General features: G+C 33.7%; 1 protein-coding gene across 1 annotated transcript in view; it reads left to right on the plus strand.

The window, feature by feature from the left end:
• Window positions 1–13,522, plus strand: part of spon1a (spondin 1a) — a 316,187-nt gene that overhangs the window by 82,116 nt on the left and 220,549 nt on the right. The window contains 1 exon segment of the mRNA NM_131515.1: window positions 4,672–4,820. Coding sequence (NP_571590.1) covers window positions 4,672–4,820 — 149 coding nt within the window.

A 13,522-nucleotide genomic window follows, 5' to 3' on the forward strand; every position in this document is an offset into this window, starting at 1 on the left:
TCAGGATCAGGAACCGGTGTGAGTATGTGTGGTGCATGACTGGAACTTGTAGTCCATATAATGGCGGTTTTGTAGTTCTATGCAATCCATGTGTTTACCAACGATCTGTATGGATTAGATTGCTGGTGATTGTGACATGGATGCAAATTGTCCACATTTTTTTTTTTTTTTAATTAAGACTTGACAGTAGTTGCAATGCGAAAATATTACTTTTTTTTTTCTTTTTTTCTTAAAATACTGAAGAAAAAAACACAATGAATTATGTACTCTAACACAACTCTATAACTATAGAACAAGGATATGTGTGATTGAGCATTTTATTTTCATGGGAAAACTTAAAATAAGTTATTACTGCTAAAAAAAAGACTTACAAATACAAGGCAGTCTTAAAGTATGTCTTTGAATGCATTTTAGCTACATTTGCAAATAAATAATACACTATAAAACCATATAAGTTAAGGTAACCAATAAGTTAAGGTAACTCAAACCATTAGAAAACAGATTGTTATAAACCATTTGAGTGCAAAAACGAATCTACACATTATATGAGTACTGTGAACTTGCTACATTTAGGTTGAAGTAATGAGTTAATTAAGTGATTAAGTATTGCAAGGGCGTAGATTTGGCAAAAACAGAGGGGATGTGTCCCCACCAATATCCAGCAATTACTGAAATGTCCCCACCAATAATTTAATCACCTTAAAAATAAAATAATGCTCCGTCAACCTTTAGTAACCTATACATGCAGAAAGGGTTCAAACAAAACACATAAGGACAGAATGATTGTCTGGGCCTATTCATGCTGTTAATGACCACTGTAATTACATTTGAATGCGGGAAAGGCCAAAACAAGGAATTTTCCTAGTCCTCCACTGTACAAGATGTGGACATAAATAGCAATTTTTCAAAGAGTCAAGTTTTTAAAGTCAAGTTCAATTGGAGTCCAGCATGATGTAATAATATTAAACAAGAATGTCCAATAATTTGAAATTAAGTTTAGATTTTGACGATTTCCATGATTATGAAAAATAATAATCGGGTTAAAACGATTAAATTGAATCACATGTCTCTTTAAATCTCTCTACATTTATTCATTCATTCATTCATTTTCAAAGCCAGGTTGCAGTAACATCATGTAAATTGACTTTTTCAGCATGGAAAGTGTTTCATTAATTGTTATTCGTATGATTAAATGTTTAAATCCTTTTTTTGTGTTTTTAAAAGTATGGAAGTGAATTTGTGTTGTTCTATAAATGCGCTATGGATGTATATCCCCACCAATGTCAAAAGCAAATCAACACCCTTGAAGTGTTGATTAAGCATTATTGATGAACACCTGCTGTTAACAAGCAGAATTACTGAAGTGACAAACAAAACTATAACTGACTTCATTCACAGCCTTAAAAGAAAGAAAACACATTCAATCTTACAACATTTCAGCAGAGGATCTTTAAACAACTCTACAAACAGTATTAACAGCTTTATCTATTGCTAACTTGATATAATGACATCTTATTAGGAGGACATTTCCCATTGATTTGACAGTGCTGGCCCATTCTCAGTGTGAGATTGTCACATTTTGACTGATGTCTCCACTGTGCCAGTGGGTGACACTTTGTGAACGAGTATAGTGTGAATTTAATTCCATGAAAGTCAGGGAGCACATTGTCCATGAATTATTCATTTAGAGAAAATGTGTGATTCACATTTTTATGGCTGTAGTTTCTGATATTATAAACAAATATATTTTTATTTTTAGTTATTTTTTTGCTAATTTAAATTTTACTGATTGGGCAGGGAATACTGGTGTTAAGAAAACACAAAACAGAATGAGAAATAATGCATACTCACATTAGAGTACATTGCATTAGATGACAATGATTTATGGCTCTGACATATTCACATCAACATTCTTTAATAAGAAGTAAAAGAGATGTTGACACTAGGGTGGGGTATAGTTTGGGATTAATTCGATACCGGTGCTAAATGGATCATTTTAAAACGATACTGGTGCCAAAACAGTGCCTGAACCGATACTTCTGAGCCACAAAGTTATGGTGGATGACTCTAGAATAATCTTTTATTTGACAAAATCTTAAAAAAAAAAAAAAAAAAAAAAAAAAATATATATATATATATATATATATATATATATATATATATATATATATATATATATATATATATATATATATATATATATATATATTATAAGAACAATATAATTTAGGTTTAACGTAAAAATCAATTCATATTTTATTTATTTGAATTACATTAATATATTTTCTTTGATCATTTGTTGGTTAGCATGAATTTAAGATTTGCATTATGAAATTATATTAGCTTACTACTAACCGGTGTAAAGGCTGTCATCAAAATACTGAAATCTTTTTCAGTTCAGGGGCCACTTTAGGGGGCACATTTTACCATGTATCACAAAATACTTAAAAAAAATATTCAAAGTCTTTTTTTTTTCATGCATTACTTTGCAGTCTTAATAAACAAAATAATTAAATAACTTAAACTCAAAATAATCTTCCTTTGATCCAGACTTTGTCTGAATACAACTGTCTTGCAAAATAACTATTAAAATGTTATGCACTGACTGTCAGCATAAAGAAGATAAAAAGTAGATATTAATGAGTTAGTTAAACTATTATGTTTCAAAATGTGTTGTAAACAAATGTGTTAAAGACAGAAATCAAAAATAAATGAAGGCAAAACTAAACGAGTTGAATATGACTTAACTGAATATCCTTGAGCCCGTGGCTCCCTCCCGTTTGAAGGGCGAGAGCAGTGTTTGAGCCTAATAACTGCCTCCTTTCATTTTTGTTATAAAAAATATGAAACATTAGGCTCACTGTGTGGTTTTGGCAATATGTGCTTTATGTAAGGCTATATGCACACAATAAAGATTATCAGAGGAAATGCATGGGGAAATATGAAATAGCCAACTTATTTGCTGAATATAATAATTAGTTAGCTATTATTTTAATAATCTGTAATATTTATAAAATTCTAACGTACAATAAATTTATACAACATAGGAAATATAGGCAAGCAATTGGCCAAACATATAAAATCAGTGTATGTGCTACATAAAGTAATAGATACATTACATAAATTAATAGGTATACATCTTTGCACTCATCCAAAACACAACACCTGAGAACAAGTAGGCTAATAGAATTGAAAGACTGATTAGTTAGATATAGCTCTAATACACAGGAAGAATTATACATCATGTTTAACAGCTCCAGAGAGATGAGATCCAGCAGCAGATTCGGATGGACTGGACGACTTTCAGCTTCTCGTAACGGGGCAGGTGTGCTCAGAGCTCCTGCTGACTGCCTGGAGCTCAGATGCAAGAATACACTGAAACAGCTTTCAGCGCATACCAAAGTACATGTATGGCCATGTGATGTGCTTTTTTAGCAGTGTAGTGTGGACAGAGAGCTTTTCAAAAATGCTAGACTGTGGATTCTAAAACGATTCTATAGTTTTCCATTTTAAAACTATAATGTATTAGTATAAACGAGGCATACTGTAAATCTGTGTTGGTGAGCATTTCTCACTTGCCAATATAAACCATCCATCTCATAGGGACAAATCAAAATACCGATTAGTCAGCATGATTCTTGCACAGGTGTGCCTTAGGCTGGATGCAAACTAAAAAAAAAAAAAAAAAAATATATATATATATATATATATATATATATATATATATATATATATATATATATATATATATATATATATATATATATATATTTACTTGATAATAAATGTATCAAATCAGTATAAAAAAAAAACTACATTTAAAGTATAAGCATTTGTTTATAGAATTCTTAGAGTTCTCAATAGTGTGAGTACAGTAAATGTCACTCTGCCACAACAAGAGTCTTCACACAAAAACAAACCTACAAGGCACCCAGAGAGCAGCTAGGAGTGTGCCTTGCTCATTTAACCCACCTTAGCCATGCTATTGAGGTGTTTTTTTTTTTTTTTCTCTCCACCTACAATTCCTGCCTGTACCGGGACTTTTGAATCCAAATGTCCAAGTCGAAATGTCTAACCATTAGGTTAGAGGCATACTTTTAACTGTAGGATACTTTTAAAAAAACAACTTTGAAAAAGAGGAAAAACAATAAATTTCATTAATAACTGTAGGTTAAATGTTACTTATTTTGGAAATGTATACTCTTAAAAATGTGCAGACTCCTTCAGTCCAGAACTCCATCCCTTACACCAGGGGTGACCAACTCTGTTTCTGGAGATTTACCTTCCTGCAGATTTCAGTTGCAACCCTCACCTAACACACCTGCCTGTAATTATCAAGTGCTCTTCAGATTCTAATTGATTGGTTGAGGTGCATTTGATGAAGGTTGGAGCTGAACTCTGTAGGAAGGTAGATCTCCTAGAACAGGGTTGAGTATCTCTGCCTTACACAATTCCATGCAGCTCGGAAAAATACAATATGCCAATATTTATGTGTTTAATTCCTAGGAAGCACAAGATAAATATACAGTTGTGCATCCCATTGTGCTATCTATTAAAGCATCTGCCAAATGCATAAATAATTGTTCACATTTTAGTAATTATCAATAACACATGGCAACTGTTTATTTTAATAAATAACTGCTGCAAGAATTTCACCATGCATTTTCACAGGGAGAGCCAATCACTGGTCAGCCCTCATTGGAGCTTCTCATTCGAAGAACTATATATTGTGGGAGTATGGAGGCTATGCTAGTGAAGGGGTGAAGCAGGTTGCTGAACTGGGCTCACCTGTCAAGATGGAAGAAGAGATCCGTCAGAAGGTAAGGGTGCAGAGATTTTGAATACTCAAAGCTGGTAATGCATTAAGTCACCAAATGCTTTCATCAGTTATGATGTGTCTGCTATTCAGCTGTGGTTGTTTAAGGTGTATTCAGTATTGTTGCTGGAATCATTTCATAGCTAGGATATGCAGGGCACTGATTGTTGAAGGGATGGAGATTGTTGCTGTTGGCCCTGGCTGTGGCTGACATCATAGTGGTCTCTTGTATCATCTCTAGCTTTCTCCTTCAAAGTGCTGGCTATGTTCATGAAAGTATATGATTACATTTGATTTTAAGGTGAATTAGTTACAGTGCAACTATTATATTTAATTAATGGGTAATATTAATACTTAGTTACCTTATTTTAGTTGGGCTTAGCATGTGAGTTAAGTTTAGGGCTAGTTATATTATGTGATCAAGCATAATTCATTGTAATTACTATAGTAAGTGTGTGGAACTTATAGAAACATTATCTTAAATTAAATAGTGACCAGAGATATTTGGCTAAGTGTGTTTTTTACGCGTGTATCTTGTGTGTACCTTTATTCAGTGTATTCATTCAAAACTCCTGATTCATTTAAAGCAAAGCACACTGCAAATTGAAAGGATCATTGATGGTTCAAATGATTTATTATTTAAATATGTATTATTGTTCAAAGATTTTCTGAATTGTATTATTTTGTTTTTTATTGTTTTCTCAAATAATATCACTACAACTCATCGTGAACTGTTGGTTAATTCTAACTGAATCTTTCATCACTGGTTTTTGTCAATGCTTTTGCACTGTCTAGATTTTATTATATGTTTTTTGTCTTCTCATGCCTAAAATGGCAGTTTGAATTCCATTTAGAGCAGGATGAGTAGAACTGGAGGAGCACATTTGTCTCATGATCCGCAAGGGAGTCATTTTTGCAGGGATGAGTGTTACATAGACAGACTAGCGACTAATGTTAGATAATCTGCTTTTTAGCAATCTTTTGAACGCCATTCTTTCTTAGTCTGAAACTTTGGTACAGACAAGATCTAGACAAAAAGTTTTTACATAATTTATTAATGAGAAAGCACATTTTTTTCAGATGCAAATTATGAACTATTTCACAAGCAGGTGAAGACGATTCAAAATTCATAAAGATGAACATAATTACAAAACATTTGCACACACTTTTTTATAAGTACACTGTGCCCCATCATTGAAAAAAAAAAAAAATAATAATAAATATATATATATATATATATATATATATATATATATATATATATATATATATATATATATATATATATATATATATATATATACTAGAAATTGTGCTTGTTGTATGTGAAGTGTATTTCTGTTCATGCATTTGTCATATATTCTATGCTATTGAAACAGCAATATCATCTGTGTTTTAGTGTTATGTAGTATATCTGAATTATTATGGGATTTTAAAGCCTTGCAGATTTCTGAAATTCAAGATACACTACCTGACAAAAGTGTTTTCGTTGATCCCAGTTGTAAGAGTAACAAATAATAACTTGACTTGTAGATGATCATTTGGAAAAGTGGCTGAAGGCAGATTTTTTCAGATGATTCATCTATTGAACTGCATCCCAATCATCACAAATACTGAAGAAGACTTATTGGAACTCACATGGACCCAAGATTTTCACATAAATTGGTCAAGTTTGGTGAAGGAAAATCATGGTTTGGGGTTAAATTCAATATGGGGTATGCAAGAGACCTGCAGAGTGAATGGCAACATCTACAGCATGAGGTAGCTAGACATTTGTGCTGCCCATTGCAGTACAAACCACAGGAGATGGCAAACTCTTCAGCAGAATAGTGCTGCTTTTAACACTTTAGCCTCGACATCAAAGTTCCTGAAAGTAAAGAAGGTTAAGGTGCTCCAGGATTGGCCAGCCCAATCACCAGACATGAACATTATTGAGCATGTCTGGGGTAAGACAAAGTAGAAGGCATTGAAGATTAATCAAAAGAGTCTTGATTAACCCAGGGAGTCTTGCAAGAACAATTTCTTTACCATTTCAGATGACTTTGGTGAATTTCTCACAACACTATGTACATTCGCACAACAGTTAGTGCATTTCTCAAAACAACTAGTACAAACTGCAAAACCTAGTTGATTGCAAAAGTGTGTCACTTTGTCAAAATGGATAGCTCATTCCTCAAAATCAAGTATTGATGTCAATGAAAGTGTCCGTGTCATCAATATGAAAAGTCCTGACACCATTGTTTATGAACAAGATAGTCATATGTCTTTGTCATGTTTTTTATTATGACAGTTTACTCTGTACATTTTTTTCCAATGCAAATAAGTCAGATCTTGGTGACACTTCCTGAAAAAGCTCAAGACAGCACTACTGTATATATTATTTGGACAGCCATTTGAAACTACAGTGTTGAATACAAGACACTGAATATGTATGATTTTTTTTGTCTGGTAGAGTATGTAGCTATTTGAATCTAGGCCTAGCAAAACAATTTCAATATGATCCATGCATTCTTAGACAAACTGCAGCAGCAAACACATAATGCTTTATTAATAAGTCACGGTGGGCATTATCCTTTGTGTCATTGAAGAACTTTAATAAGAATTATAATAGGAATTAGAGTATGTGCCTAGGAAAATGTGATGACAAAATATAGCCAAAATAGATCAGGTAGATCATTACATTAGCTCCTCACTGGAGCATCATAATTACCTGCTGTTGAGGTCGTTTTGTGAGGAATAACGAGAAAGGACCTTTGCGATTGACAAGCTCAATGCCTATTCTCTAAGTTCAGCAGAGCGTGCAGATGTTCTTGGAGATCTGTGAAAGGCTCAGATGTTTGCTTCCCGGTACGCACAATGCATTTCCATTTGCAAGATCAGCTGAGAATTGACACGGAAAGGATAGAAGATAAGAGGATGAGGGAGATGATTAAACTTAGTTCTGTTTCAATAATCATGACTCTCACACTTCCGTTTGTCACCATCTCTTTTATACAAGTGAAGATACAACAGAACAGTAGTTTAATAGTGATTTGTAGTGAAGGTTATACCGTAATCTGCATTGTTAGTGAGAGACATGATGCACACTTAGTTTATTTATACTAGCTGTCTATTTGTGTCATTTATTTGCTTTTATTTTAATATATGTTACAACATTTTATTTTAAAGTGTCCATTACATATTTTTCCTATACCTACTTCCCAGTTGGAACTCCAACATCAGACTAACTTAAAATTTTAGTTGTATATAAAAATTGGGTTGATATCAGAACCAAACGTCAGATTGAGGTCAGACTCCAACGTCAAGATAAAACATAAAATCAACCGATGATTAATGGCTAAAAGTCTAATGATGTTAGACTTTGACATTATATGGATTTCACATTATAACATTTGCAACATAGACTCATTCTAAAAAGGTAGCTATATATACATTTCTGGAAATTGCAAAATCTGTAGCCAGAAGCTTGCTGCATTTTATTTGAAAAATGAATGGTAAGGCGCGTTATGAGAGAGGATGCTCGCTGCAGAGCCATTTGAGGAGAGCTGAGCTCCAGCGAGGGGGAGCATAAGCTGTAGCTCCTCCTCCTGTAAGCTGTTTTAATGCGTACACCAACCCCACCCCTAACCCTACCCCCAGTGACATCACTCGTAGAAGAAGTGCAAAAAAGGTGGAGCTCAAGCTTAAGCTCCCCCTCGCTGGAGCTCAGCTCTCCTCAAATGGCTCTGCAGCGAGCACCACTTGCGTTATGATGCTGTTGCTTTTCATGCTTACAACAACTTACTGTACCTCCGTATAGACGGCATTCCCGCTGTTACCAGTTTGTCCTATTATCTCGTCATGTACGTCAGCAGATTTGAGATTAAATCACATGCAATCTCAAAAAGTGTACACAGCGGCCTCTGGTTGATTCACAAAAACTGCAAAAAAAAATGTAGCTCCTGGGATGTATTTGGCAGTCTCCAGAAATCTATATAGAGGTACATTTTCAGAACGAGCCTGGATTGAACATTAAAGTGATGTTAAATTTTAGATAGGTAATTACACAACATAAAACCAACCAAATAAAAAAATATTGACGGTAGACTGATGTTGTATGGATGTCATATCATGGCGTTAGAACGATATTAGATTTTAGTTAGTTAATGGCACAGCCTAAAACAAACCAAATATCAACACCAGCTGACGTCAGTATTAGACAACAAATTTAAGCAAAGTTTTGGTTACCTGGTGTTGCAACCCAAATAGAAAATAAAGATCAAGGTCATATGACATTGTGTGCCTGCTGAGTTATCACAGTTATGCATAATTGCATGCAGAACCTTTATATATAACCTTTATTCTAACTATAGAGTAAGTACTTGAAAATAACTAATATTACTTAATAGTTAAACCTAATAGTTACACTTTAACAAGGACACTCAAATACACACACGCACACACACACACACACACACACACACACACACACACACACACACACACACACACGTTTGGTTTTCAAGCTAATGATCTCTAAAACCATATTATGTTTAGCATGTTTTTGTGCGTTTTGCATCATGCAGTTTTAAATACATGACTTAACTTTCACTTGACATGGACTTGGAGGTAAAGGGCCAACACAGGTATATATATATATATATATATATATATATATATATATATATATATATATATATATATATATAGGTATTTATATATATATATATATATATATATATATATATATATATATATATATATATATATATATATATATATATATATATATATATATAAGCTTAAGCAGGTATATATATATATATATATAAGCTTAAGCAGGTATATATATATATATATATATATATATATATATATATATATATATATATATATATATATATATATATATATATATATATATATATATATATATATATATATATATATATATTTATTTATGGAGATCACAAATTATGTAGCCAGAGCTACATATGGCTGCATTTTGTTTTTGAAATGAACACTACTTACCAGCTGGCCGCTTACCTCCGTATGCATGGCTTTCCTGCTGTTATCAGTTTGTCCATTTTACCTGCCATTTACTTCGCTGGACTTGTGAGGCAGAGAATAGTTGGCCATTCCTTTTTGTGCTTACTGCATGTGGAGTGCTTTTCAGCTGTTACCAGTTTGTCCAGTTCCTTGATGTGTATGTCAGCCGACTTGCAATGCAAAGTTGACCACAATGACAGGGTTTGAGTCTGGTGAAAGATGGTTCCAGAAAGCAGGTAAGACAAGAACAACAAGCCAAAAAAAATAAATAAGTAAACAAATAAATAACAGGGTGAAAATGTAGTGAAATTTGTAAACGTGGTAAAAATCAGACGAGGGCTTTTCTTTTTCAGGATTGCTTTTTAAAATACTATTGGTTGGGTTTAGAGAAGTGGGACGGTGGGAGTAACAGTTGGTTGGACAGTCTGTCAGTAAGGCAGTCGACAGAGGCCTCTGGTTAAATTACGTGAGAACAGCAGGTGCGAATGGCACCCATGAAAGAAATTAAGGATCTTAAAAAGCTTACACAGTGGCCTCTGGTGGATTTGCGAAAAAAAAAAAATGTAGCTCCTGGGACATAATTTACACACTCCAGAAATTTACATATACTGGTACGTAATCACAATGAGCCTGGGTTCCAATAGATAGTTATAATACATTTTATAATGTTAATCATATTTCAAGATTTGGGGAGGAACTAAACCATTGGTCTATAGAATTAATTCCTGGAGGGCCACAGCTCTGCAAAATTTAGTGTCAGCTCCAACTGACACCAGGAGTCCGTTCTTCGTACCTCGCTTAAATGATCTAAGATGATTTGGCAGATCCCGGATCTTTTCATCTCGATAACTGATCTCTCGCTAATTTGGTTCTTCAAACAAGTTCGCGAATCAGATTAGAATGTCTGGATAAACTGATCTGAGATCGCTGCGTGTGTTGTGAAGGACAGATCTATCGATCCTCGAAATCATGATCAGCAATGCAACGATTGGCTGACGGCACAGCAGCGTAATGACATCATCTGATTAATATTCAATTATTCATGTGAGCAAAATTACATCAAATTAGCAGTAAACGGCTTGTTAAATATGACACGCAATAACCTTCCACATTTGTTGTGAGCTGCAGGCTTTACACTTTCATTTGTCAAGAGTATTCATCATGCATTTCAATGCAAATCAATGTATTTAGTTCCACATTTAGAAAATATATTTTTTATTATAGTAGCTGTTTTTTAATCGGTGTAAATAATAACTGGTTGTTTACAAAAGCATTTTGATATTGGTAAAGGCATCTGCAACTTTTGTGAAGCATCCAATTACCAGCATATTAACTATCAAAACATGTTCATGACTGCATATATGTATTATTGCTTTAAAAGAAAAAAGTCACATATTGTGCATTTCTATCATACACAATTTGTACTAAAGTGATCTAAAACGTTCATATCAATAAGTTTTCTCTTTGCACCAGATGGCAGTCTTTGTACTTTCATTTCGAGGGTGCAGATTGCATAAGTTTTATTAATATGTATAACTTTATTTATTTTATTAATAACTATAACTTTATATATATAGTTAAAAATATGTACCATTTTCCCAAGTGTATATAACTACTACTGTAAGAAAATATCAGAATTCAGAACATACTTTCTGTATTATCTTTGCTTGAACTGAGCCGATCTAATCCTGTTTATATGAATTGAACCTGCTCCCGATCAGGTTTGACCTAGCAGAACTGTTGCCATGACAACAACTCTCAGATCAGCTTTGAAGAACGAAACGATCCTGGATCGTGTCAAATCGTCAATATCCAAATCCAGCTAATTGAGTAATCCACGTACGAAGAACAGACCCCAGCTTGGATGTTTCCAGTAATCCTAAAGATTTTGATTTGCTGGATCAGGTGTGCTTATTTAGGGTTGGAGCAAAACAGAAAATTCTATATGCTCAATTTATTTCAATATGTTTTTAAAGATTTACTTTTTTTCTATTACATTCAATATGAGCATTAGATTTATTTCAGTAGGTCATATTTAGCTTTTTTACACAAATCATGAGTTAGTAGATTAAATTAAACAAGTTTAATTTAAATAATTAAAGTTTTTTTTTTAATCATTATTATTATTTTTATTATGTTTTACACTAAACGAGTTGCACCATATAAAGTAAAATGGAGCCTATTAAATTAATGATCAACTCTCTGAGTCTTTGAAAGTTTATTCTGCCTGAGTCTTATTTTCCCCCCTTCATTTTTTGATCTGGCTCAGGCTTGAATGGCAGCATTCATCTAGTGTTTTTGTTGTAATAGGCTATACATTGTGGAAATATTTGTGTCAAGTTCAGCCGGACTGAAAAAAAATGAAAATGCATGGTCCCTTTAGACGATAAATTTCAGGCGCCCACATGAAATTGGCTGATATGGTTGCAAATGTCACTTAGATAATTAAGTCTTCAAGTCAGTGCACCAAAGATACTTCGGCTCATCTGAGCAAGTGATAGAAACCCTGGAGGAGCTTCTGCATCACTGTGTGGCTGCTCTCCAGTAGATCTGTTATGTGAGCCATATCACTGTGTGTTCCATTGGCTCTTGAGTATGTTTTAAGTGGAACTGTTTACAGTCGGTTGGTTGATAATTATTCTCTCAGGGTTTTCACGGTCCAGATAGCAAACAAACCCTACTAGAAGAGCTAGTCAGATTTGTATTTGAATATGCTTTTTGGCTGAAATGTATGTTTGGCCACCAACTGAAAAGTTTATTCACTCTCGCATTTACTCTTTTACACAGGTCAAATACAATCACAGTTTATAATAGGGAGTCAAAGCCTCTGAGAATATAAAATTGATGGATCGATTGGTAGACGGATGAATGAATGCTTCAAGAAAGGTGTGTTACAAAGACAATATTGAATTGTAATATTGAATATAAGCAGTGCTTAATTTGTGAATTGCGAGGTCACGGAACATATCCGGGTAACAAATATGGCATGTTACCCAAGGATGTAGAAGTGTCGCGGACGTAAGTTAAAAGCCAGGGGTGGGGTTGGTTGTCGTGGACGAAAGTGAAGAGGCATGGGGGGTTGAAGAAAGTGAAAGTGAACAGCGGATGGGTGAGGAGAGGCAGTTAAGGAGGGGCATCGGTAAAATGAGACACAAATTAAGCCCTGAATATAATAATACATTTTCTATGCAGAAAAACTTATTGCGTTTTTATCATGTTAACATATTGATGATTAACACCAACAATTATTTTATTGTGAGTTAAGTTTTATTTTATTTTTTTTAATTATAGTTGTTTTTTATAATTTATAAAGTCCATTGCTCACTGACTTTGAACACACACAGTAGGTGATACAAAAACAATAGATGAACACTGGCTTGGGATGGACATCATCATGCATCTTAAATAATGAGAACATTTGGAATGGGCTTAATGCTAGGTTCACATCAAGTATGAAGCACTATGTCAAACTCGCTCGACTTGCAGGATAGTTTTCGCTTCAAGTTGGCAGCAAATGCATTGCATGTCCTGCATCAGTCATGGCACCTGGTAGAAATTCACATATATTCACATATTTTCATTGAATTTATATTTAATCTATGCACACAAAATACACTTAATTTAGCTTTTAGTGTGAACCCCACATATTACAATACATAATCTCTAGGCAGCGGCATT

Source organism: Danio rerio, chromosome 18 (assembly GCF_049306965.1).
Source record: "Danio rerio strain Tuebingen ecotype United States chromosome 18, GRCz12tu, whole genome shotgun sequence".
Taxonomy (NCBI): Eukaryota; Metazoa; Chordata; class Actinopteri; order Cypriniformes; family Danionidae; genus Danio; species Danio rerio.